The following is a 26566-nucleotide window of genomic DNA, read 5'->3' as shown; positions in this document are numbered from 1 at the left end:
ACCTATGTGATCAGTTAGTGAAGCCATTTAGAGGCTTTGACGAAGTTCAGAATGTTCGTACCTGAGTTCTTCTAAATCCCCGAAGAAATAGTTGCCAAGCACTTTCTTCCTTTGATGGGAGAGTGCGGGACAGTGACACAGAAAGTGCGAAGTGTCTTCATGCACCTCCTCGTCACCGCATCCTCTGCATAGATCATCTGAACTGATTCTCATCTTTTTCATATGATAACTTAACAGATTATGTCCGGTGATTATGCTCACAAGAGATCGTAGCTGCATAATTCTTTCCGTTCTTTGTTTGTTAAAACAGGGCCAGATCTTCCTTGTAGTGCCGCAGGTGTCAAGAAGGTTTCACCTTTCATCGGCCTTCACAGTTATTCTTTATGAGATTTCCTGTTTTAAATAACTAGCTGAGCTTGGCTTACGTCAAGCATTGACCCTTATCTTTCTAATTTATCGGCTTACCCGTTGCCTAATATATCGCTGTGGCCTGGGACCCAGCAGAGTCTAATGTTGTGCTGTGTGCCAAGAACCTTAAGTTCAAACAAGCTTTGATTTTACCTCAGTTGCAGTAATCGCTTTTATTGCCGCTTGGCTATCAATGTAAAAGGTGATAACAGATCGTGGTATCGCCATCATTGATACCTTTTTAGCAGCTGTTGTCACTGCCAGGACATCCGCTTGGAAGACGCTACTGTAGTTTGGAAGCCTAAGCGAGGCGGGTAACTTGAGAGCTTCAGAATAGACGCTTGCCCCTCCACCAGTGTCCATTTTAGAGACATCGGTATAGATAGCTATTGACGACTCACTGGAGTGTGGTATATTATTTATCAATTCCTCTCTCGTTGGGATGGCAGCCTCGAATGGTTTATGAAAATCAAGTTCGGGTATTTTAAAGTCTGTTGTAGTACTATGCCCCATAACTTTATGAAGGCCCAAGTCTCAGGGCACTTTTGGCTGCAGATTCTTGAACAAGGATGTCCAGGGAAATTAGATTGTGCATAACTTCCAGTCCCGCAGTTGGAGTGGATCTCATTGCTCCCGTAATGCAACTGCACACAAGTCTTTGAATTTTTTTCAAAGTTTTCAGGTTCTTGCTCTTTTCTAAAGCTTTCCACCATACCAAATTACTATAGGTTAGTATTGGTCTAATTATTGCCGAATACATCCATCTGATAATTTTAGGGTTTGGTCCCTAGGTTTCCCCGAAAATTCTATTGCAGGAGTAAAAGGCAATCGATGCCTTTTTGAATCTATCTTTGGTGTTCAGGCCTCAGTTAAGTTTTTTTTATCTAAGATCACACCGAGATACTTTGCGTGATCGGAGATTTTAGGAAGGCAGCCTTCGTAAATAGCACTAGTTCTGTTTTACCTGGATTGACTGTCAGCCCACAGTTCCTAATCCATTTGCTTACCAACGAGAGGGCGTATTCGGTTTGTTCACTGATAGTGGGTAGGGACTTGCAAGTCGCTAGTAATGCAAGTTCATCAGAGTAGGCTATTATCCTTACTCCACTTGATATCAATTTAGAGAGTATGCCGTTCATGACAAGAACCCAAAGTAGCGGTGAGAGAACTCCACCCCGAGGGATGCCCCTGGATGTGGTTACTCTTACCCTTTCTTCCGCTAGCTCGGAGTTAATTTGTCTCTTTCTGAGCATACACATTATCCACTGTGTTATTGCCTTTTCGACTTTGTGGTCGTCCAAGGGATGTTTTTGTCAAAGAGCGTAACAATTCCATTTTTAAAAAGAGGCTGGGATGCGACCCATACTGATAACTTCCCATCCAGTCTGTCGATTTTTCTTGCTTAAAAGTTTGTAATTTTTCGTGTTGGGTTAAAAAAGTTGTAAGTTAAATTATTCTTAAAAATTTACCAACAATATTTTTCATATAAAGAAAAAGTTTAGTTTGAAAATCTAGTTTTGTTAAATAGATTTTTGGTCGAAAACAAATGTTTACCAATTTAGTAGTATTTCTCAAATTTTTAACAAATTGGAAATTGAAAGCTTGCAATTAATTTGAGAGATATCAAGAACTGAATATCAATTTTAACAAAACTTGTCTACTATTTTTGTAGACCTTGGGGGTCATTCCGTAAAACGATAATCGTTCGACGATATCGTTTCGACGATAGTCTCACTTCACGTAAGACGATAATCGTCAAAGTGATATCGTCCAAACGATAGCGTTTGCACGATAGCTAAGTAGGTATCGTCTGCTATTAATTTCCATTGACAACTAAGCAAATTGAAGCAAAAAAGTTTCGGTGTAGTTTAGTTTTGTTACAAAATGAAAATAAAAAAATTAAAAAAAATACAATGAATTCAGTTACGCATTTTTTATATACAAAACATTAGTAATCTCTCTTAATTGTTGTTAAATAAATAAAACACTTGTAGTTTTGGAATTGCAAAAGAGGACTTTATAATGATATTATAAACAATAAATTTACCAGACGGTTGTCGTTCTACCTACATAATGTACATATATACATTCAATATTCAAATTTGTTGTAACTATTAAAACTTTGGGGCGTAGGAACATTGGTATATTCGACAGGCAACAATTTTTGTATCGCTCTTGCACAAAGCACTAATCCAAATTAGTTTTGGAAACATTAAATATTTTTGAAGCCAAGTTATGTTCCCTGTGGATAAAATGAATTCTTCACTTCCTTCCCTTTGACCAAATTGGGTTTATTATTGCAGATTGCAGCTGATTTACAAAAATATAAAGCATTGAACAAACATTTTCACATTATTGTTTTATCTTCGGCAGCAACAAATGAAAACACAAAAAGTGACAATAACAACAAACATCACAAAATAATTGGTATGTTTATTAACAATACGTTTTTTGAAAATTTTCAAAATTTCCCATAGAGAAAAACCAAGTTTAATAACATTTTCAAGTTATTGAACAAGCTTATCTTTCGTTGAGTTCATTTTGACATTTTGAATATACTCAACGAACTCATAGTGAAAACGATTGAACGAGACGATAGTGATAAAGTTACGTGAAGCAAATTATTGACGATATCGTTAATGATAATCGTTTTGACGATTATCGTTTTGAAAATTATGAAATGACTACCCTTATTTTTTTTTATGAAAAAACGGACTTTTGGGTTTTTATAAAAAAAAACTACTTAATATCGAAAACAATATTTTCTGTGAAATAAAAAAAGTTTGAAGACAATATTTTTAAGTTTTTAAAAGCTATTTGAGTCGAAAGTAAATTTTTACCAAGTTTTAGTACTGTTTTTTTTTTAGGTTTTTATTTTTTATAAAAAAAAAACTGTCAAATCGATTTTCTAAAAAAATTTCCTAATGTTGAAAACAATATTTCTAATAAGTGAAAACTACAGAGGTATCGCTGTTCTCAATTCATTACGAAAACTGTTTACATCTCTATGCTTTTTTAAACAGAAAACTATTACATTTCAAACTAGCAGGTGTTGGTTTATCAACAAAATTTTTAAGAATATGAGAAACTTCTTTCAAATACAATAGCGGTAGTTTATAATGGTAGAACGTCTTCTCTTCAGAACCTCTCAGCAATTTAAGAAAGAAGTGGGTGTCCCTCAAGGTTGCATTTTGAGTCCTTTTCGCTTCTCACTTTTTATGAAAAATGTTCCAGGGGATGTATATTATGGTGCTTTTATATGCTGATGACCTTGTTATTCTTACTGATAATCCGGTTACTCTACAACTGCAAGTTAACAAACTTAACCAATATTGTAACTCTTTGGATCTTCAAATAAATACATCTAAGTCGAAGATTATGGTTTTTAGATCTCATAATCGCAATGTCAGAAATGGCCGTTCTTGGATCCTTAATGGTGAAGGAATAGAGGTAGTTAAAAATTTTAAATACTTAGGTTTTACAATAACACAAAATTTAAACATACGACCTCATATAAAAGATAAAACATCAGTCGCGAAATCAGCCATTAACTACATTTGGTCAAGTTTTTTTAATAACAAATGTATCGAACCGATATTAAAATTCAAAGTATTTGATGCAACAATTAAAAGTTCACTCTGTTATGCTGATGAAGTGTATGGTTACGAAGTAAGTGAAGACTTTGAAGTTATCCAGAGATTTTTCTTCCAACGTGTATTTAAGGTCCCTTTAAATACACATTACTATGCAATATATGTCGAATCTGGACTTCCTCCAATTTTCTTAAAAACCTTAGGGCAAATGCGGACTATATTGTCAAAGTTGGCAAGAATTGGCTGCTTAATATAATACGACATTTAATTTAGCCTTGAATAACTTTGGTCCATGGAAGGATGAATTCTATGACTTTATCTCAGCAATTGACAAAAAAATATTTCTAAATTCTCTGAACCGTGCTAAAGAGTCCATGTCAAGAACGATATACAGAAAACTGAATCATTGTTTGGCGGAAGCTAATTTTTTTCGAAAAGAATTCACAGTTAACGATATGAGTTTAATATTTAAGATCCATACTGAAATGCTAGCGCTACATAACAGACCTCATAGGGTTGATATAAATCATAATAGTAATCTTTGCAACCTTAATCAAATCGAAAACGTTTATCACTTTCTAGCAAGATGTCTAATACTCCAAGAAATACGACGTTTATACTTTAGGAAAAGCTTTCTTTCTACAGAAGAGAGTTACTCAATTCTAAATGATGAGTGTGGTCGGAAAGTTCTTATCCGGTTTGTTACTGAAGGTATCGCTTACAGAAATACTTATGTTGATCTCTTTAAGAATCTACCTATTATTTTGTTTAGCTAAACTAAAAGCCCATCTTTAAGTTAATGTTGAATCCCTTAATCTTCCATTACTCTTTAATCGATTAATTCATCCATCTTTAAAATTAAAAAAATGGAACTTTTGTAACATATTTATATTAATTTCTATTAGTTTTAATTAGATCTGATTAAATTAAAGTCTTAAACTCAAATGATATTTTGTTAAAATATGTCTGGCAAAATTATATTCAATGTTGAAATACTCTGCACTTTTTCAAAATTTATAAATGTAAATTTTAATGTAATAATTTTAACTTTTAAGCCATGCTCGTAAATCTTTTATACTAAAACTTTTGTACTTTATATGTTAAACAAAAAAAATAAATAATAATTATAAGTTGAAAGCCATAATCTCAAATTTTTGAAAAGATTTTGTGTCGAAAATCAATTTTTACCAACTTTGAGTAATGTTTTTTTTTTAGGTTTTTATTTTTTGTAAAAAAACTGTCAATTCCATTTTTCTCAAAATTTTACCAAATGTTGAAAACGTAATTTTTCTTTTGCATAAAATTGTTTTGTTGATTAAATCATTTTGTATTCGTAAAATTTTTGAGGTGACAATTTTTATTTAAGTTTTTTTTTGAATTATAAAAAAACGGTTAATTCGAATTTTTTTAAAAAATATGCTTGTTTGGTATCACGTTACAATACATGATAAAGAATTTAATTCAAGTCTTAAGCGTTTTTGGTTATTGTGATATTTGGGGTCAACCAAAATGTTCACCTTTTTTTAAACTGATATGGTAAAAAAAGCCCTTTGAGAGCCCTTTCTGCATCTTTCTGACTTAGTATCTGTCGTCTGTATAACGAAATTTTGTTGAAGTCGATATCTTTTTTGGTTCTTGAGCTATGGACGACGAAAAAACGTCGCAAACGTACAGACGTACGGTACGTACACACGCGCGCACAGACATCTTTCTAAAAATCTTTTGTTGCGACTCTAGGGACCTTGAAGCGTCGAGAAATGTCAAAATATTCAATTTGACAAATCGGACCCATTACAATAACTTTCTATGGGAAGTTAACAAGCATTCAATTAAAACAAAAGAAACCCCCAAACATAAAAATATAATTATTCTTACTGAAGTTGAATCGTACCTATAATGTTTAAGAATCAATTGATTTATAATGAAGGTAGGTATATCGGCTGAGAACCTTGATGAGCAGGTTATTCCAGTTTATCGAAAGAAATCAATAACCTACAAAAATAATAAATTTGCTTTTAAGTGATTTCAATCAATTAAATTATTTGTACATTCATGACATCACAGTCAGATAAGATTTGCTAGACCTTCCCGCCTCATTTTGTTCATGAGAAACTTAAATGAATTAATATGACGTAATTTACGAGTGGCCTCTAAGTTTTTGTAATTAAAATAATGTTGATTCCTCATCACACTTTTTAATTAAAAAAGAAAAAACATTACCCACTCATTAGATACTAACGTAAATAGTTTCCAACTGTTAGTGGTAGGGCAATAAGTTTCCATAGTAACAAATGAGATTAATTATTATTTACATTGCTGGCAGAAAATAAAAAGCTTTACCTCTCTTAAACCTCAGAATATCATTATATGATATTTCAGTGGTAAGTCGGTGCTGAAATTAAGATTTCATTTTGAACTTTAATTGGCAACAACGTCATTGGTCTTATCGATGTACACGCAACCCTGAAAATCATTTTTTAAAACCATTCAACTAAATCCTAATTTACTGTCGATTTTCCATCGAGGAAATAATAAAAATCTCAACCGTCATCCCATCAAATTCCTGTCGGATATTAAAGAATACAAATCTGCAACTCACCCTTCAACTGATTGTCTTCCATTAGACACTTGAAGAAACCTTCCTTCCTGAAAAATATAACAAAACCAAACAAGTAAAAAAATCTTTTCTTTAGTACAACATAGACAACAATGTTCATCTTTTGTTTTGTTGTATTTTGTTTGTATATTTGTGTGTAAATACTTTGCGTACTTAACTATATTTTATAAGGAAACAAAAAAACATTAATTAATAATTAAAAAATAGGTATTGCTACGTACAAAAAATATATAAGAGACATTTGTATATAATATTATATATTTCCTAAATTTAAATACTTTTGCATTATTTTTTCTTTTAAATTTTTTAACTTAAAACTCTCAAAAATGAAAAAAAAAAATAAAGATCTACAAAACGAAAAAAAGAAATGTGTAAAAAAAGTGAGTCCTTCCACACTACACTAATTGCTCTCTTATTCGCTCTTTCTCTCTCACTCAATCTCTCTTTTTGTTTACGTAGAATTAGGCTTCTTCCTCAAGGAGTCCACCCTCAACATTAACTTGATTGATATCGTTTTCATCATCAATTTCTTCGGGTGTAGATTTTTTAACAAACGGCATCAAGCCCCATAGACTAGCTCCAGCGATCAGAATAATTCCGAGAGTGTGAAACAGCGGGCTATAAGTACGTGCGCTCTCAAACCACAGACCACATAGTGGCGGACCTACCAGTTGCAGTATGCCATTGACAAACAAACTGATACCATAGGAAGACGTCAGACGATCAGTGCCCAGCATATCGGCCATGATGACAGCGGTTATCCCCACATAGACTCCGGAAGCCAAGCCGAAGACGGCACACCAGAAGCTAACCAGTCCGTAGCTATTGACAAACGGCAGCACCGCCAGCGAGACTCCAGACAAGGCCAAACCACCAATGTAATAGAAGTGTTTGGGTATCAGGTTCAAGTCGGACAGAGCCGAGCCCCCGATGCGTCCAATTAAATCCGTGGTAGATACAATTGAAATTAAGTAAGCGGCCAGAGACCGATCGAAGCCCAAGGCCACTCCGTAGGCCGGCAGGAGGATGATGAAGTTGGTGTAGCCGATGGCGTTCGTTGAGTTCGATATTAGGATGATGAGGTAGACGGGATCCTTAAGGAGAGTTATATCGAAGAACTTGCTTCTGGTGCTGGGCTCCTCTTTCTCACACTCGACGGTGTCCTCGTGCAGGGCTCCACCGCTGCCCAGAGACTTCAACGACAGATGCGACGAGAACTCTTTGGGCTGGAAGGATAGCGTGCTGCCGTGGTACGGCGTGCTGATATATTGAAAACTACTAGTGGAAGGTGAGTGTCTGGACAAACGATGTCTGGAGCTGTTTCTTAGGGCTAAATTGCGATCGAGCCTGTTGTGCGATGTGCCGCGCTCGGGGACGGCATATAGTGAATTTTGTGAGTTCATTTGGCCAGGAGTGAATGTCTGATTGCGCTGCGGCACGGATCCGTACGTCGGCGTGCTCACCTTTCTGGTCCTGATGTGCGCGTTGTATTCATCGGGATTTTTGTTGAACGACTGTACAACAGCAGCCGAGGCACTTCTCCCGAAGTGCTTGTCATCTCCATTGCCCATGTATAAGTCTGGCGACTGCTTCGCCTCGTTTTGGTCCTCTGTGAGCGCCTTCAGCTCGGGATTCTCCTCCGCGACGCTCTCGAACTTCAGGACAATACCCACGTCCTCTTCCTCGATGTCATCCAGGGATTTCTTTGCTCTAGGAACACGAATCATATGGTTTTCTACTGGCTCGTAGAAGATGGCGGCCACGAACACATTCAGCGTCACTCCGCCCATTATAAGTACCGCTCCGCGATAGCCGTAAGTCACCAACAGGTACCGCAGCAGGGGAGGCAGGATGATGGAGCCCAGGGCACTGCCAGATATACAAAGCCCGTTTGCAAGGCCCCGCAACTTGACGAAGTACGAGGTGACGATGTAGACTGTTGGAGGGAATGACAATCCTGCCCCGATTCCCACCAGAACACCGTAGCTGATGTAGAGAAAGGACACTGAAGTCGCCCAGAACGAGATGATCATTCCGATAGCTGCCGAAGCGCCTCCCATGATCGTCACCGTCCTAAAGGAGTACTTTACCGACAATATACTCGATACTGGTCCCAGGGAACTGTACAGAAAGTAGCACAAAGCCGGAATCCACGCTGCAGTCGCCGGCGAAGCATTGAAGGCGTCCAAGAACTCCAAAAACAGCACTCCGAAACTTTTTATCGTTCCTGGAATAAGGATATTGACCATCATCGACCCGGCGAGGACGAGCCATCCCCAGCCACCATCCGGAGGCACCAAATCGTATTCCTCATTGACTTTGGAACGTTTTTTACCACTGCCAGTTCCACTGCCGCCGACAGGAACAATCTTGGGTTTCTTGCTGTTGTTGCTCTCAATGAGCTTCCCGTGCTGTCCATTCTGGACCTTTGTTGCATTTTGTGTTTGTGCCCGATTAGGAATTTTATTTTTATCCACCATTGTGAGTTATGATTTATCTATCGGTGATGGGTGATTGTGAGGGGACGAGGGGGAGACGAGGATTCTTTTGTTTCTAAAGAGAAAGAAAATTACGTTTTTCCAATAATGTATGTTTCTTTTTTGGTCAAAGCATTTTCTGTTTTATTTATTTTTTGTTTTTATTTAGTTCTAATTCTAAATTCGTATTCTTTAGGCTTTCTTTTTTAATAAAAAGGAAAAGTGAAGACTATTCACCATTTATCGACAACGAACACCACGATGACGAAACTGTCCATTTATCATTTAATTTTTGCAGCACCAGCTATCGCCAAGCAAAGCCCACATAACACCACACTCAATATAACAAAGGAAATTCAAATTAATTAAAACAACACACAAAAATTATAATTTTCGACTAAAATTCTGCTGTGTAAAAGGGAAAATATAAAATAAAAAGACGAAAAACGAAAAATAACGCACAATGAATGTGCGATGGTGACGGCCACACGCGAATTATCTTCTTGCTGTCACTTTACGACGTTTCTTTAGAAGATGGGGACTCTGTTTCGGTTTCGGTGCTCGGCGGTGGAGCTTTTCACTCTCGTGTGTCTTTGTCGTGTTGTGTGTAGCTGGGGACGAGGGGAGCCGTTTACGTTTTCACTTGACCCGCACCCGACGACTTAAAAAAAAAAAAACGAAAACCAAAAACAGTTTTTCTCCTTGGTTTTGGTCGATTGTCGCAGTCGAAGTCGTCTGCTAGGTTCGTTCTAGCAACAAAATAATAAATAAAAAAATATAACCGTAAAAAGATGCAATGTAATGCAAAGTTCACTCCGACTCCGTCTTCGATTGTTCTGCTGACTGACGACTGCTCTGCTTAGTGCTTAGCTTAGCGCTTCTGCTGATGAGGACGAACGACGAACAAAAAATAAAACAAACCTGTCAGTTGAGTAGATTTGGTTGTCGTAGTCGTTGTCTGTCGTTGTCGTTGCGTTGGTGGGCCGATATAACTGTATTTGTGGAATCGGCTGATGATGGGATGGCCGATTGCCGAGTTGACTCTCTTTTTCGTTAAATAAAATATTTTACTCTTTTATGTTATTTTACAGTTGTCAACAAGTTTTCGTTCAGTTAAATTCCGGCTGACAGCTGAACGGGGATGTGTTCGATGGTGTTAAGAAATGTCAAATTGTCGAAATGTATATTTTTAGAACAAAACGTGTTTTGTTTTGGTTTATTTATGGAATTTTGTGTAGGTGTTAGGGGATTTCCTTTTCCTATCGAGAATTTTATATTTCTATTTTTAAGTTGATGTTAGTCATGAGATAAGGTGTTGATCTTTTTGTTCGACCTTGAATACAAAATAATAATTTGATTATTTATTTGAATGGTCTTAAAAGTGATGTAGATATATTTAAATTATTAAATTATATTCATTCATGTATTCGGAAAGTAAAATAGCAAATTGTTGCATTTTTTGACACGTGTACACAGATGAGCAAATCAATATGAGGATTTTGTGAAAAGTTACCGGAATTCAGCGTTTTAAGCGAGTTTATGTATTTCGCAAGGTAACAACTTGTATAGTTTCTTTCACGGAGAGGAAAGAAAGAAGCGAAATCGAAGCAGTCGTCAAGGAACTTCTAAAAGAGTATATATTCTTATTATCTCAAAGTTTTTCATGTTTCAGAAGTGTTTTTAAGTTAATTTGTTTTGTATGTCTGTTTATTTAGCCTGACAGTCAATCCTTTTTCTTTGCTTAACAGTTTAAAATTCCTTCAAAACACAAACATATTTGATTATCATGTTCAGCTAACCCTTTTATCTTTGGAGAAATTGTATTCTATGTTTGTTCTCTTAAGTGGAAATTCTGACAGATTGATGACATTTATCGACATCTTTCTGCTTCTAATACCAAAAACATGAAGTTTAGATGGATGGTGTTCAAATTGACTCTTTTGCACCGACTAGTTTTGTAATTTGTTTGTATATAAATGTCTGCGTGACTTTCCGTTAAATTTTTAAGAATTAAATGTCAGCGAGATGAAAAGTCAAATAAGTTTTTTCATGGTCTTATTTTGCACAACTGCAGATTCTGACGAACACTCAAAATTTTGTTCCAATTTGATTTTTAAAAATATTTAACAAATTAATAACTTTAAGGACTAGGAGTTTTAAGGTGCACAAAAATATCTATAACTTGGCATTGATGATACAGATAAAGATGTTTTATTATTATTTATTAATTTAACTATTAATGTTCAAATTAGTACCAAATCAGCAGGAGTACCTTGAGCTTTCGGCTGACAAGATGTTCTAATATATTATGTGTTTAGGAAAATGAAATGTTTGCAATTTTTTATCAAAAAACGTAAAAAAAAACATTAATCATAAACGACAGAGCCAAAGACCCAAATAGACACAATCGAATTCAAAATGGAACGTGTGTGGAGAAACTGAGGTGGATCGGTTTGGCTCTGCCGATCCTTTTGGATTTTCAGCAAAATCAACGAGCCCGAGCCAAAGGCCTCGGTTCCGTTGTATGTGAGGAATCAACGAGCCAAGTAGTTCTGTCTGTTTACCCAATCTTATATCGCCATCCAACAACTATCTCAGTCTATATATATAGGGTTATCATTTTAGACCACGTTTTATTACAAACAAGTTTTGTAATTTTAACATGTTTTACTGCTCGGTCGTGTCAATTGGCTCTGTTCTATATGTCCAGCTTTATATTTTTTCGGAAAAACAATTGGGCAGTTTATGAACTGGCAAAGCTGAAGACTGAAATATAAAGACTATTCATTCACAATACAATTGTCTTTACATTTCGTTTCATCCCTCTTGAATTGTGCGATACAGAATTCTTGAGAAATCGGATTGTAAAAATTCTGTTCTCAGATTTTTGACAGTAAAATAAGAAATCTGTATGAAAAATGTTGTTTATATTTCTGAGACTACGGATATTCTTTTTCTTTTTACAATAAATAATTCATGCAACATGTAGCTTTTTCGAAAACAAATAGTTCGATTGTTAGTTGCCCAAACATCGCGTAATCAATGAAATAAACCAATATCCAGGAAACATTTATTCAACTTGACTAAATTTTTCTTTCTCTTGCACTTACACAAAACTATTCAAGGATTTAGTTGAATGACACAAACTTTGTTGGATTCTCCATTGAACATTTCTGATGAGAGTACTATCCAATAGAGACCAACAATCCAACATCCAGTCCATGATCCGGTCATGTCATCGCAGTTTGGATTTTTCGAGGGGATCAAAATCCTGTTACAAATTTGACGTTTGTGTTGTATGTTGTGAGCGTCCATTTTCCACAGTCTTTTTCAAATTAAAATTTCATTTCGTTTGAATTGTCCTCGAGTTCCTAAATTCATTAACTCAAAGTTATCTTTACTAGGCACAGAATAGCTTCAAAACTGTCGACCGACATCCTACGAAAATTCTTATAGTCTGCACCGTCTTCCCATAGTAAGTCCTTGAGTAGGTTTGCCTCCAAATCATGAAGTTCTCTTACTTCGAGAAATGGATTCACCCAAAACAAATAACTACCGACACTAAAGGTACATCAACAAAAAAGTAAACAACAGATTAACCGTTTCTAATATCAAATGTGATATTTGAAGTTGCTCATGGCAAGAAATAATATGTCCAGTCAAAAAAATCAATGGATTGCGGACGAGATTGCGGAAGAGAAGCTGGATTGGATTTTACTCTTGTGGAGCCTCAGGGTAAGGAATTGGTTAGAGGTGATTGTCTGGTTTGTGTCAAAAACACAAACTAAAAAGTTGCTCGAATGGGCGACAGAATGGTTTCTGCACGTGCGGGGACTCTCATATATGTAAGTCTATAGTGCTTAGTTTAGAAATCAAACAGTTTCGAAACTAAAATATGGACTGTTACTAGCCAACATCGAGTTGATGTCGTGTATTCTTTAACTTTACAAGACCTTCTATAGTTTTAAAGCCTAGTACATACTTCCTCGTGAAGTGAACGTTCGCTAGTGGAGAAAGTGAACTTTTGACATTGCTCACTGGTACACACTTGTGAGTACACGTTGTGAACATCGTCAACTTCATCAGTTGAATCTTCAAATAGGTATTCTATTTCATATGACACCATTTTAACTTTTTTTTTTAGAACAACGCGCAAGCAGCCACAAACTTTAAAATGCGGAAACCAAATGTCAAAGCTTCACCAACAGTTCCCGTACATTTTGCACGTGAATTGCACGTGAACGAAAACTCCTCACTTTGTTCTCCACTCAGCTTGACGAGCAAGTTAACGGGTGAACCAAAAACTGAAATTTGTATGGGTTCACGAGATGGTTCACAAGTATGTACTAGGCTTAAAGGGCCTTGCACATGAACATGAGAGCGAACAACGAATAGACGAACAAACGTAATTTTACACATTTAAGAAATTCAATTTCAAACAAAAACACATTTACATTATAGGAAACCAACTGGCACTAATGTTAGGATAATAAAATTTGCATTTTCTTCTCTAAAATAAGAAAATTTTGTAAAAACAATTTGGTAGTACCGAATTGCACTGAGGTTTCTACAAACTATCAAACTTGTTCCACATACCATCCACACTGCAACGAATAAATTGTTCGCACTCAACATTTCCTTAAAAATAAACCACTGTTTTTTTTTGTTTTTGTGTGAAAGTTCATGGTTGAGAAAAATATGGAGAAAAGGGTAATTCAATGCAATGTCTACGAATAGAAATAAAGTCCATGTGAAAGAAAAGTCAAAATATGCGATCATCCACAGTTCGTAGTTCATGTGCAAGATGCTTAAGGGGTAAAATAAAGACTTCTTTTAACTTGATTTTTCTATATGTTGTTCATTTTGTCAAACCTTACAATATTAGATGTCCTTATTTTCTTAAAAAAAATGTATGCAATGAAACATGAAATAAATTTTACAAATTTGTTTTAATTTTTTCCCACAAATATCCCAACTAACTAAAAATTTGACTTCCAAAAAAACAATTTTCGATTCACAAATTTTGAAATCTGCAGTGGCATCAATAAAAAAAATAGAGCAGAGACAAAATTAAGAAAATTTTGATGCAAAACTTAAAAAGTGAAATTTTTCTGTCATGCATCCATTGGGACCAGTTTTCTTGCATACATTTATCCTCTTAACTATTCTTCATAGTAGCAAATGCTGACACATGCAAGTCTGCCATAAAGTGAAGTTATAGCTTAGACAGTATCCGCACATATGACGACTCATTTTCGGCGTTTTATTTTGACGTATACACATTTTATTTTGCTCTCACTTGATGATGGCAAAAGAACGAAATTAACAGAGTTCAAAATGAATCGCCTCCAAATTAAAATGTGAACACAGTCTTAAACAATTCAAAGTTTTTATTTTAAGTGTACTCTCCGTTCAGTCATATGTCAAATTGACAATTCTCATTTCCACGTGCAAATGCCCTCCATCTGTCATTCTTGCAATTGAAAACCGGTGTGTAAACATAAATATTTCTCTTGCAATATATTGCATTTAACTTTTATTTAAAAAAATCTTTGTAGGTAGGAAACAAAAACAATAGAGAACTTTTAAAAATATGCCAGAGGAACAGGATAAATCAGAAGATGTCCTTGCCTATACGCAGCGTAACGAATTTACTTCGGAAATTTTCAAAATCGAAGTCAGAAATTTGGGAATCTTTGGTGTTTGGGTTTGTAAACTCACAAATATTTGTCTTTAATCAATTAAAATTGCGTTCTTTCCTTGTAGGAACTGAAGAAACTTCTCAAAACAACTTTGAACTTAGATGCCAGCAAAATTAAGTCCCCAAATCGTCGGGACTTTGCATTTGTTTGTTTCCGTAGCCAAGAAGACCAGGAGAAAGCTATTTCCGTATTAAATGGATACAAATGGAAGGGAAAGGTCCTTACGGCCATGGTATGAATTCAAATAAGTCCTTTTCATGAAAACTAATTGACTATAGACTTTCTTTCATAGCAAGCAAAAGCTTCGGCAGATCCCTTGATTAAACGACGTAACGAAGGCAACCAACGCCAGGACGACCAACCCAAACGACAAAAGACCTCCGTAGAAGCCACATGTCCTCTAGCTGGTCTTCCATACAAAGAGCAAATAGAACAGAAACGATCCGAAATGGAGAATCTCCTCAAGACTTTCGGCAAAGAACTAATTAAGTTCAATCCAGATGCAAGAAAAACCTGTTTCCCGCCTAACTCTGAGTTGCCATGCGAATTCCTGGGAATACGAGAATCCCCTGTAGTTGATGGATATCGCAACAAGTCAGAATTTACAGTGGGTAAGAATTCCGAAGGCGAAATCGTTGTTGGTTTTCGTTTGGGTTCCTATGCTGATGGTTCAGTGGAGGTTTGTACGGTCGCTGATTTACCCCATGTCTCGGATTTGGCCAAGAAAGCTGCCATAACGTTCCAAGAGTATGTGAGGCAGTCAAAGTTTCTGCCATTCAATCCAGAGCACAATGCCGGACATTTCCGTCAAGTCACCGTCCGGACTTCTGATGAAACAGGCGAAGTCATGCTGGTTGCAGGAGTTTACTCCTCCAATCTCACCGCCGAAGAAGTGCCTCTTCTAAAACAGGAACTTGTTGACTTCTATTCAAACTATGATAAGTCTAAGTTCAATTGTTCAAGTTTGTATTATCAGGATTTGCGACGTCGTCAGGCCGGGGAGACCTACAATCCAGTAGAACATCTCACCGGAAGCACCCACATCACCGACGACATTCTGGGTTTAAAATTCCGCATAAGTCCCCTGGCTTTCTTCCAAATCAACTCCAAGGGAGCTGAAGTTCTGTATCAGGAAGCAATCGATCTGATTGCTCCCAAGGAACAGACAACTGTCCTCGATATCTGTTGTGGAACCGGGACGATAGCCCTAAGCTTCGCCAAACACTGCAAAAAGGTTCTGGGAGTGGAAATCATCGAGGATGCCATCAAAGATGCTGAATTCAATGCCAAAGAAAATTCAATTGAGAATTGCAAGTTTTACGCTGGAAATGCCGACGATTACATTCAGTCGATGGTGAGGGAAGTCGTCTATGGAGCTGGAATCCATAAAGATCAACTGGATTTGGTGGCTATTGTTGATCCTCCTAGAGCTGGATTGCGTAAGTTTTGTTTTTCATCTCAGATGTGAGGTGGTAAAATTATAAGACCTAGAAACTTTTTTTGTTTACAGACAATAAATCGATTGCTGCGATTCGAAGTGCCTATGACCTCAAGCGTCTTGTGTACATATCATGTAATCCCAAGAGTGCTCAACGGAACTGGCTTGATTTGGCTCGAACAGAGTCCAAGCAATACAAGGGCAGTCCTTTCTACCCCACCAAAGCTGTTGCCGTTGATATGTTCCCACATACAGCCCACACGGAAATGGCTATACTTTTTGAACGAAAAGAAGACACCGATGATTCAGAAGCAGTTCAAGAGAATAAGGAAGTAAAAGAAGTTGAAAAAGAAACCGAATCTAAAGAGGAAACGATGGTGCAAGATGGGTGAGAGCTAAAAGCTTCAAAACTCAAGTTTAAGGGTAAATTAAATAATTTAAACAAAATCAAATAAACACCGATAAAGAGGGTGGAAGACTTGATTCGAAAAAATTAAATGTTTTATTTTTATTTTAATCAAATAAATGACAATGCAACTTTTCTTATCGTTACATTTTACATTGGAAATTTATTGTTTCTTCTTTTATGAGATTTTATTTTTATTCGCATTTTAAATAGGAAAGAGGTCACACAGATTTGCGTTTTCTATTTTTGTACGGGTTTTATCTTTTCAGGTAGTAAACATATTTTTGTTTTATACGACTCAAGAGATAATAACGGTAGTATAACATAAACCTAAGCAAAAGGGGGGCTTGTTCTTGAAACTTCAACTCAAACAATAATATTTAATCTTGACTACGCTACGCCTTAAAAATAACACTAAGTCAACAACTAAGAGAATTATTGTTGGTTCAGGTTCAAGAACAGGAAAACAATTTGTTTTTATTTTTGCAATGAATATATTCAAATGCGCAACATGCAATACATTTTTTTTTTTAATTAAAAATTAACAAACAATAGACAACTTAAAAAAGGGTCTAACGATCGGATTTTGGTGATATTAAAATTGTTGAAGTTAAAATGGAAACAAAAATCGTTTACGTCAGAAACTTAAGTTGTTATTCAAAAATGAGAATTGGAGAATAGGATCTGGCCCTCCAAGTTGTTGGTTGTGCCGTCGGGGTGACTTCCTGGCCACGTAAAAATACCTTTAGTTGTTAAGGATTCACCGTTGAAAATCCACGCAATCGAAATCAGAACATCGAACTTCGGATCTGTACGTCCTTTAACAGACCATGTGCAGCCGAAGAATTAGCGTAGGACCTAGACCGCTATAAAGCAGATATCACCGCCATCCAAGGATGGGCCGGACAAACGCAAACTAAAAGACTGCGACTACGGCGACTGCTACCGAGAACAAAGAAAGCGTCTATTTAGGTGTGGATTTGTTGTTGCAACTAGACTCAGGCAAAAAGTCATGAGTTTCAACAGTGTGAGCGAGCTCGTCACGACAATCCGCATCAAGGCTTAATTCGCCAACATAAGAAATAATCGGGAAAAACCGCCTGCACGAAAACACTTCCGACAAGGGATTCAGGGTCATAGATTTTGCTGCGGGGCGAAACGTCATGGTAGCCAGTCCGGGTTTTCCACACCTCAGCAACCACAAAGGAACTTGGACTTCTCCAGATCAATCTACCGTCAACCAGATTGACCATATTGCGATCGACGCCAGAAACGCTTCCAGCATCATGGATGTACAAACTTTCCGGGGAGCTAACATCGACTCGGACCACTAGCCAAGACAAACAACAGGCACGCCAAGCGGCGCAGCATAAAAGGACGAGAGCTGCTCATGAGCTCTATGAGCAGAAGAGGCGAGAGGAACGCCGACTTCTCAGAAGGAAAAAGAGAAGGCATGAGAAGCGTGTGGTCGAAGATGTTGAGATGTTTAAAAGCAGGAATGAAGTTCGAAAGTTTTATGAAAAAAGGAGACCCTCTTAACTGCACCAACTATAGAGGAATCAGTCTACTTAACATCGCCTATAAAATCTTCTCTGTCGTAATAAGTGAACGTCTAAAGCCCATCGTCAACAGCCTGATAGGTCCTTACCAGTGTGGTTTTAGACTAGAAAAGTCCACAGTTGATCAAATATTCACATTACGGCAGATCCTGGAAAAAAAACCCAAGAACACCCAATCGACACCCACCATCTTTTCATCGATTTCAAGGCCGCATATGACAGCATCTACAGGGACGAGCTGTACAGAGCCATGTCTAGTTTTGGCATCCACTGTCATTTTTTGGTTGCACTTTTGCTCCCACGTCAACATTAGAGGCACCATCTTTCAAAAATCTGTCTAATTAATAGCATATGCTGATGACATTGACATAATCGGAAGAACTCAGCGTGATGTCAATGGGGGTTTTGTGAGTATTGAGGCAGAGGCGGCAAAAATGGGTCTTACGGTTAATGAGGGCCAAACAAAGTACATGCTGTCGTCAAGAAAGGACATACAACACCAAAGTAATGGTCAAAACTACAACATCGACAGACGTAACGTTGAGGTAGTCAAGGACTTCGTCTACCTAGGCTCCGCTGTAAACGCAGAAAACAACACCAGCGCTGAGATCAAACGCAGAATAACTCTTGCAAACCGCTGTTTCTTTGGACTAAGAAAGCAATTGAGTGGTAAAGTCCTCTCTCGAGGGTCCAAAGTGTAGCTATATAAGACCCTTATCATCCTCGTCCTGCTATACGGTGCAGAAGCATGGGCTGTGACAAAAGTGGATGAAAGCACCTTGGGTCGGTTAGAGAGAAAAATTCTTCGTGTGATCTAAGGTCAGTAAGTAAGTAAGTAAGTTATTATATAGAACCAACTATTCTACTGTAGACCAAGTTTATAATCTTTCATGCATAATCCAACTTCAACTCTGCCAAAAGAAGAAACTACGCTCTTTTCATCGATCTTAAGGCTGCTTTTGATAGCATTGACAGGAATGCTCTTATTTATAAGCAATCGACTCTGGGAATATCTTCGAAGATACTGGCTACTATAAAGTCTCTTTATAAGGATACTATTGCAGCTGTTTGGCATGGTTCGTGTTTGTCAGACTTCTTCCCCACGAAGAAAGGTGTTCGTCAAGGATGTGTGATAAGTTTTCTTCTTTTCGTTCTGTTTTTAAATGATCTTCGTGCGGAACTTCCAATCGGTATTATTTTAGACGATCTTAAATTTAACGCCCTCTTATATGCGGACGATATTGTACCTACTGTTGTCGCAGATAATCCTTTCAATTTGCAGCAGCTATTTGAAGGTTATAAGACTTACTACATTCAATGGAATCTTAAAATAAATATTGATAAGTCAGAAAGAGTAATATTTCGCAATTTTGTAGGAAGAAGAGCAGCGTGCGAAAAATGGTTTTACAATAATTTAGAAATAAGGGTGTATGATCAATACAAATATCTTGGCGTAGTGTTTAATTATAACTTGTCTTGGAATGAGCATCTAACAAACAGATTGGGAGCATCTAAAAATTTCATGAATGCAACGTGGTAGAGACTGCTGCGAGACAATACCGTCCAAAGTTCAAAATATACAATGCCGCCTCAAAAGCTGTTGTGTATTGAAACAGGTTTACCGAAGGGTTTTTTTAAATTCTTTCCAGCTAAACTTTTCTTTCATAAGACGAAATCTAAATCTTCATAAAAATAGATTACCCAACATTTTATCGAAAGCCATTATAAATAAGAAAATCTTCTGGACTAATCTACTTGAATGGCCCAGCTTCAATTAAATATCACTATTTTGTTATCAATGAATTTTCATAACATACATATGTATGTTTCTTAATCTACTTACTTAGCTTATAAGTTTTTAAATTTCCTTTTTAACCTGACAGGCAACTTAAAGTTATTTTCAAAACTAATTTCAAACCAGCAATACTTATTTTTTCTAAAATCTTTTTGAAAATAAAATTATATATCTATGTATCTAACTACACACAATAGGAGTTTCGACAAAATTTGTAAACTTGATAGAAGCCATATACTATATCACACAATCAGCAGTTTGGACGGGAGAAGAGCTCTCCGAATATTTTGAGACACTTTTTGGAGTCAAACAGGGATGCTTTCTATCACCGTTGCTTTTCGCACTGTATATAAACGATTTGCACGAATCTTTGGGAGGCGGACTCTCTATTGACTTGTTAAGCATAACCACTGGAATGTTACTGCATTAAATGGAGCCTAGATGTAAATCTATCTAAATCCGAGATAATGGTGTTCAGAAATGGTGGAAGGTTATCTAGTCAAGAAAATTGGACATTAAATGGAGAACGAATTCAAATTGTCTCCAACTCTACTTACAAACTTAGGAGTTTCAACTTAAAAACCAAATGGAAACTATTTTAGGCGGTTTGTAGAGCTATTCAAACCTACGGTGCTCAGATATGGGGCTGTGGAATGTTCGAAGAAGTGGATAAACTTCAAAGCTATTTTTTTAAAACAAATTTTAAAATATCATTTACTCCAAACTACTCTTTGCCAATGGAAACTGGGGTGGAGGACGGACATTACTATACCCTTGATCTTCCCTTCAGATATACATATATCAAAAACAAAATTCGAATACATTTCAACAAGACTACCGCGTCAGTTAACAAAAATACTTTTGAGGGAAAAATTGTTCCGGGTAAAGGAATTGAACAATCTTGGATATTGTTTTGGACTGCGTTGGGATGAGAGATCTATTTCTCAAATTGATTGGATTCAAAAAGGCTATTTCTGTTATCTAATCGCTTTTTCTTTTTCTTTAATTTTTTTTTATTTTTATTTTTTTTGAAATTTACACAAATAATTTTCATTCTGTTTTCAAATCTTTTGAAGAAGTGTTGAGAATTGAATTTTTCAATAGCTTCTTGTGTTTGTTCATCTTTGTACTCGTATATAAACCAATTTGTAAGTTTGTTTGTCTTTAAATACTTTCTATGTTTAATTTTTATTTGTTCTAGAAAATAAAATCGTACAATATCTAAAAAAGTTGTTTGATTTTTTGGACACGATGTTTTTGTTTGGAAAACTTAAAGCGGTGCAACAGTAACTGTGTGCAGCTTAAGGGAGGAAGAAAACATCCAGCACTTCTTGGGCAGATGTCCCTTTCTTTCTTTGGGAAAGTTTGATTAACAAGAAAACAGCACGAGATTTGAAGGACTTGCGAATTTTATCACTGTAGCCTTGCCATACCGAAATGAACTAGTGAGAGAATATAACAAGAAGTCCAAGAAGTCGCAGGCCAATCGAGACCAACGCAATGCTGAGAGGCCGCAGTCGGTGTCATAACGGCGGCGGAAAGAACCCCGGAGAAAACGCGAAAACTCGAGTGGGTTAGTGGCTTTCTTAGCAGTAATACCAAATCCGACCTGCGGCGACTCAACGTCAAAGCGCAATAGGTTTTTCGAGGGCGACAAGCCTGAACCAAAAAGGCAGAAGGTGCATTCCAACAGCACAACAGCCTTCAATAAGGATCTTTTCTTCAGCGACGCGCTCAAAGACAAGATCATAGCCGCAGTCATTGACAGGAGTCATGTGGATGGTAACATCTCTCATGATCATTGGGTAGATGTCAAGGCTCACCTCAGTTTCAGATTTTTATCTGTCATCGAGGAGAATCCGGGGCCTCTCCCAGACACAGCCGATGCAGGATGGTACCAAAATCGTATCAAACTCATCGCCTGTGGTGATCAGAGATCTTTCAGGGCTGCTGTCAATGGCTTGCAAGAAGTCTGGCCGGACGCCAAGCACGAGGTTGTTGCAAGGGAGAATATTCCTTGCCGACCAAGAGCACGTATAATGGTCCCGGCTCTGCACAACTGCCCAGTAATCCAAACCTGCCTACGCACTACTGGAAAGTCCCAAAGGTTGAAGAGGAGACAGTAGGTCACTATAGATCAGCTCTCGTGTTGGTCAATAGGGAATCATTGGCTCCACTGGCCGCTACCAAAGGCGTGATTAGGTATGGTTTCGATGAAATCGTGAAAGATTCGTTTAACACGCCCCCACAGAAGCCCATTCAGCGGAAGGAAACGCTTCACTACCACCTATAATGATAGTCGATGCAACACCACAAGTGGAACCATCGACCACCACAGCCCCAAAGAAGCCATCTGAAGTGGAGGCTAAACCTATAGTCGACAGCAACACATGGATACTGAAGACGCCACGTTAGACATCACTCTGAGTAAGGAAGGCCTACTTCATTCCTCCTGAGACGATGAAAACGCCGATAAAACAGTGTTGGAGGTTGATCTGATCGTAGCAATGCTGCGATTAGTACAAATTAATCTCCATCACGCCATCATGGCCGCAAACAACCTGGTACTTCGATTGCATAGGAACAAGGAAGACATCGTCTTGATACAGGAGCCATGGGTCTCAAACTCTATCATCAGAGGCTTAAGGACTCCTGGCTATAAACTATTGTATGCATCGAAGAAAGATGAACCAAGGTCATGCATGTTAGTACAAAATGACTTAAACGCATTTTTACTCCCCAATTACAGCAACAAGGACACCACCACCGCTGTCTTAACAACGGATAAAGCCACCTACTGGCTCATATCCTCTAATCTTAGCCACGTTAGCCCAATTCCAGGAGAGACCTTGAGGAAGGCAATTGCGGACGCTCAATCGAAAAAAGTTGGTCTCCTAATTGGTTCGGACGCTAACGCCCATCACACGGTATGGGGTAGCTCTGATATAAATGAGAGAGGTGAGTCCTTATTTGATTACTTACTAAGCACTAACCTACTCATAAGTAATATTGGTAGTGAACACACTTTTGTAACCAAGAATAGGAAAGAGGTGCTTGATATTAAACTTGCCTCTGACTCGATCCACAATCTGATTTCAAAATGGCATGTCTCAAAAGAGAATTCCTTCTCTGACCACAGATACATTCAGTTTGTACCACCTGCCTAGTAACTAAGCAAATATGGCCAAGCATAGACTTAAAACGGTCAAATTGATTGATATCCCTGAGCAGACAAAGTATAAACTCTACAATTGGAGTAAAAACAGGACACTGCCTCATAGGAAGACATGCTCTGAGGCTAGGGGTCTCCACAAATGACTTCTATAGAAGCTGCATGGACGAGGAGGACGAGGAAACAGTCCAACAACTTCTATGTACAAGTCCAACACTCTCCTTAAGAAGGAGTAACTTTCTCGGTAATCCCTTCTTCGATAATACCAGTGAACTGCCAACGATTGACACAAAATGTCTCTCTAGGTATGTAGGTAGAAATGGCGATCTCAAGGCAACCTAGCCTGAGATCCAATTAGAGCTGTAGTGCGCCGTTTTGATACCAAAAACTCGTTTGACCTTTGATTGAAAGGGATAGGTTGCTAGAGAAGCTTCATAGCGATTATGTTAGAGCCATTTTGTCGCATTGAGAAAAAAGATTAGGTCTCTAATCTTTGTCTCAGATAGCTCATCAAGTTCTTGAAAGAATGCTTTTCCAAAGTATTTAATTCTAGTGTTTGCCAAAGCAGGACATTGGCAGAAAAAATGGAATATCGTTTTACTTTCTCTTTGGTCACTACAGCTACGGCAAAAGGTGTTGTAAGAGATACACACCTTCTCTGCATGAACTCCTATAGGCCAATGTCCGGTACAAAACGCAACAATCCTGGCTACGTCTTGCCTTGGCCTGCGTAGAAGATCGTTTGTACGGGTTTTGTTATAGGTGGGCCATATCTTCCTAGATATAATGCAGTTGGGTAAATTGCTCCACCTTCGGTTTGATTCAGTTTGGTAGATAGGAAAGATTTTACACTTCATAGCACCAAGAGGAATGTTAACCATTTCCGCAAGTGAGCTATGAAGGGCCGATCCTTGCCTGGCTAGCTCGTCAACCTGTTCATTTCCCACGATACCACTATGGCCCGGAACCCAGATCAGGGTGACACCGAGGTTAATATTGAGGCTCGCAAGCTCATCGCGACATTGCTGGACCAATTTAGATGAGGTTATGGCCGAGCTAATGGCTTTGACAGCTGCCCGACTGTCTGTAAAGATAGCCGCATTTCGGTTTTGGTTTGGGTTTTGTTTAAGTATCTTACATGCCTCTCTTATAGCCAGCAGTTCAGCCTGAAAAACGCTAGCAAAGTCAGGAAGCCTAAGGATTTGGCTACATTTAGGGACTCAGAAAAGATTCCAGAACCAACTCCGCACTCCATCTTTGAGCCGTCAGTAAAGATGGTTGTGTCGAAACCTATCGACACGATGTCATTCTCCCAATCTTCTCTGGATGGGAAAATAACTTTAAAACCCTTACTTAGGCTCAAAGTAGGAGTGCAGTAGTCACTGTCTACCGAGATAATATCTGAGGGAATCAATTTCGTAGTGTTGCTGTGACCAGAAGGTTTTGACAACCAGCTGTTTGATTCCTTCAGCCTAATAGCGCTGCAGGAAACTATGTATTTAATAAAAAGATTGGTAGAAGATCCAAAATAACGTTTAAGGCGTCCGTTGGACAAGTGCGCATTGCCCCCTGGTGCCCACGCAAGCTGTTCTCTGAACCTTCTTTAGCTTATTAATATTATAGGTTTTGCTAAAAGCAGGCCACCACACAATCGAACCATATGTCAAGATTGGGCGTACTACGGCTGTGTACGTCCATAAAATCATCTTAGATTGAAGTGCCCACTTTTCGCCGAAAGTTTTGCTGCAGGCGTTGAAGGCAACACAGGCCTTCTTAACCCGTACTTCAATATTTAGTTTCCAGTTTAGTTTAGGGTCGAGGATTTTGACCGGATTTGACCGTTGAGTCGAGGTCTCTCTAACTTTACAAAATGGTTTGTTTAAGTTCATTACTCTCCCATGAGTAACCCCATTAGTGGTGTCACAATGGTATCCCATGATTAACCTCATTAGTGGTATCATAGTGGTATCACAATGGACATCTGGAAAGCCACTCCAACCTAACCTAACCTAACCTATCACCAAATTTTCATTTGAAACTAATAATTGTAATAATATTTACGTAAATTCAACTATTGTTTGCCCGATCCTGAAAAAGGGAGACCCTCTAAACTGCACCAACTATAGAGGAATAAGTCTACTTAACATCGCCTATAAAATCTTCTCTTTCGTAATATGTGAACGTCTAAAGCCCATCGTCAACAACCTGATAGGTCCTTATCAGTGTGGTTTTAGACTAGAAAAGTCCACAGTTGATCAAATATTCACATTACGGCAGATCCTGGAAAAAACCCAAGAACACCAAATCGACACCCACCATCTTTTCATCGATTTCAAGGCCGCATATGACAGCATCTACAGGGACGAGCTGTACAGAGCCATGTCTAGTTTTGGCATCCCTGCCAAACTGGTCCGTTTGTGCTATGGAGAATTCACGCTGCTCCATAAAGGTTGGAAACAACTTAACAGAACCTTTCGATGTCAAAATAGGTTTTAGACAAGGTGATGCGCTGTCATGCGATTTTTTTAACATCGTGCTTGAAAGAATAGTGCAGAGCTCACACGTCAACACTAGAGGCACTTTCTTTCAAAAGTCTGTCCAATTACTGGCATATGCTGATGACATTGACATAATCGGAAGAGCTCAGCTTGATGTCATTGGGGCTTTTGTGAGTATTGAGGCAGAGGCGGCAAAAATGGGTTTAACGGTTAATGAGGGCAAAACAAAGTACATGCTGTCGTCTAGAAAGGACATACAACACCGACGTCTTGGTCAAAACGTCAACATCGACAGACATAACTTTGAGGTAATCAAGGACTTCGTCTACCTAGGCTCCACAGTAAACGCAGAAAACAACACCAGCGCTGAGATCAAACGAAGAATAACTCTTGCTTACCGCTGTTTCTTTGGGCTAAGAAAGCAATTGATTGGTAAAGTCCTCTCTCGAGGGACCAAAGTGTTGCTATATAAGACCCTTATCATCTATCCTTATCGTCCTGCTATACGGTGCAGAAGCATGGACCATGACAAAAGCGGATGAAAGCACCTTGGGTCGCTTCGAGAGAAAAGTTCTTCGTGTGATCTACGGTCCCGTATGTATAAAAGTGGAGTGGAGGAGAAGATGGAACGACAAATTGTACGGGCTGTAGACGTAGACTTAGCTAGAAGGGTAAAAGTCCAACGACTAAGATGGCTGGGTCACATAGAGCGCATGGAAACCAATGCTCCAGTCCGGAAAGTCTTCAAATCCGCACCCCACAGGACAGCGCTGTAGAGGAAGACCGCGGATCAGGTGGAAGGTGACCTCACCCAACTTGGAGCGCGAAACTGGAGACATCTAGCTAGGGACCGAGGTAGATGGAGAAGTTTGTTGGGTGAGGCCCTAGTTCACACAGGACT

The 26566-nt window shown here is 38.0% G+C and overlaps 2 protein-coding genes across 3 annotated transcripts; one reads left to right on the top strand and one right to left on the bottom strand.

Annotated features, from left to right (window-relative positions):
- Positions 1 to 6682: 6682 nt before the first annotated feature.
- On the bottom strand, positions 6683 to 10006 carry LOC129939136 (monocarboxylate transporter 9). Its single transcript, XM_056047016.1, has 2 exons — positions 9333 to 10006; positions 6683 to 9171 (listed from the first exon to the last, which is right to left on the bottom strand). The coding sequence occupies exon 2, from the start codon at positions 9096 to 9098 to the stop codon at positions 7080 to 7082; it is 2019 nt and encodes a 672-aa protein (XP_055902991.1). The 5' UTR covers positions 9099 to 9171; positions 9333 to 10006; the 3' UTR covers positions 6683 to 7079.
- Positions 10007 to 14448: 4442 nt separating this feature from the next.
- LOC129939140 (tRNA (uracil-5-)-methyltransferase homolog A) lies at positions 14449 to 16803 on the top strand. 2 transcript variants are annotated; one of them, XM_056047024.1, is made up of 5 exons: positions 14449 to 14585; positions 14654 to 14802; positions 14862 to 15029; positions 15090 to 16236; positions 16308 to 16803. In XM_056047024.1, exons 2-5 carry the CDS (start codon positions 14689 to 14691, stop codon positions 16625 to 16627), a joined length of 1749 nt encoding a protein of 582 aa, XP_055902999.1. In that variant the 5' UTR covers positions 14449 to 14585; positions 14654 to 14688; the 3' UTR covers positions 16628 to 16803. The 2 variants fall into 2 exon arrangements, with proteins under 2 accessions (XP_055902999.1, XP_055902998.1); XM_056047023.1 differs by lacking the exon at positions 14449 to 14585 and having other exon boundaries at positions 14597 to 14802.
- Positions 16804 to 26566: the final 9763 nt, after the last annotated feature.

Source organism: Eupeodes corollae, chromosome 1, assembly GCF_945859685.1.
Source record: "Eupeodes corollae chromosome 1, idEupCoro1.1, whole genome shotgun sequence".
Classification (NCBI taxonomy): Eukaryota; Metazoa; Arthropoda; class Insecta; order Diptera; family Syrphidae; genus Eupeodes; species Eupeodes corollae.
This window is presented reverse-complemented; position numbering and strand designations above follow the sequence as displayed.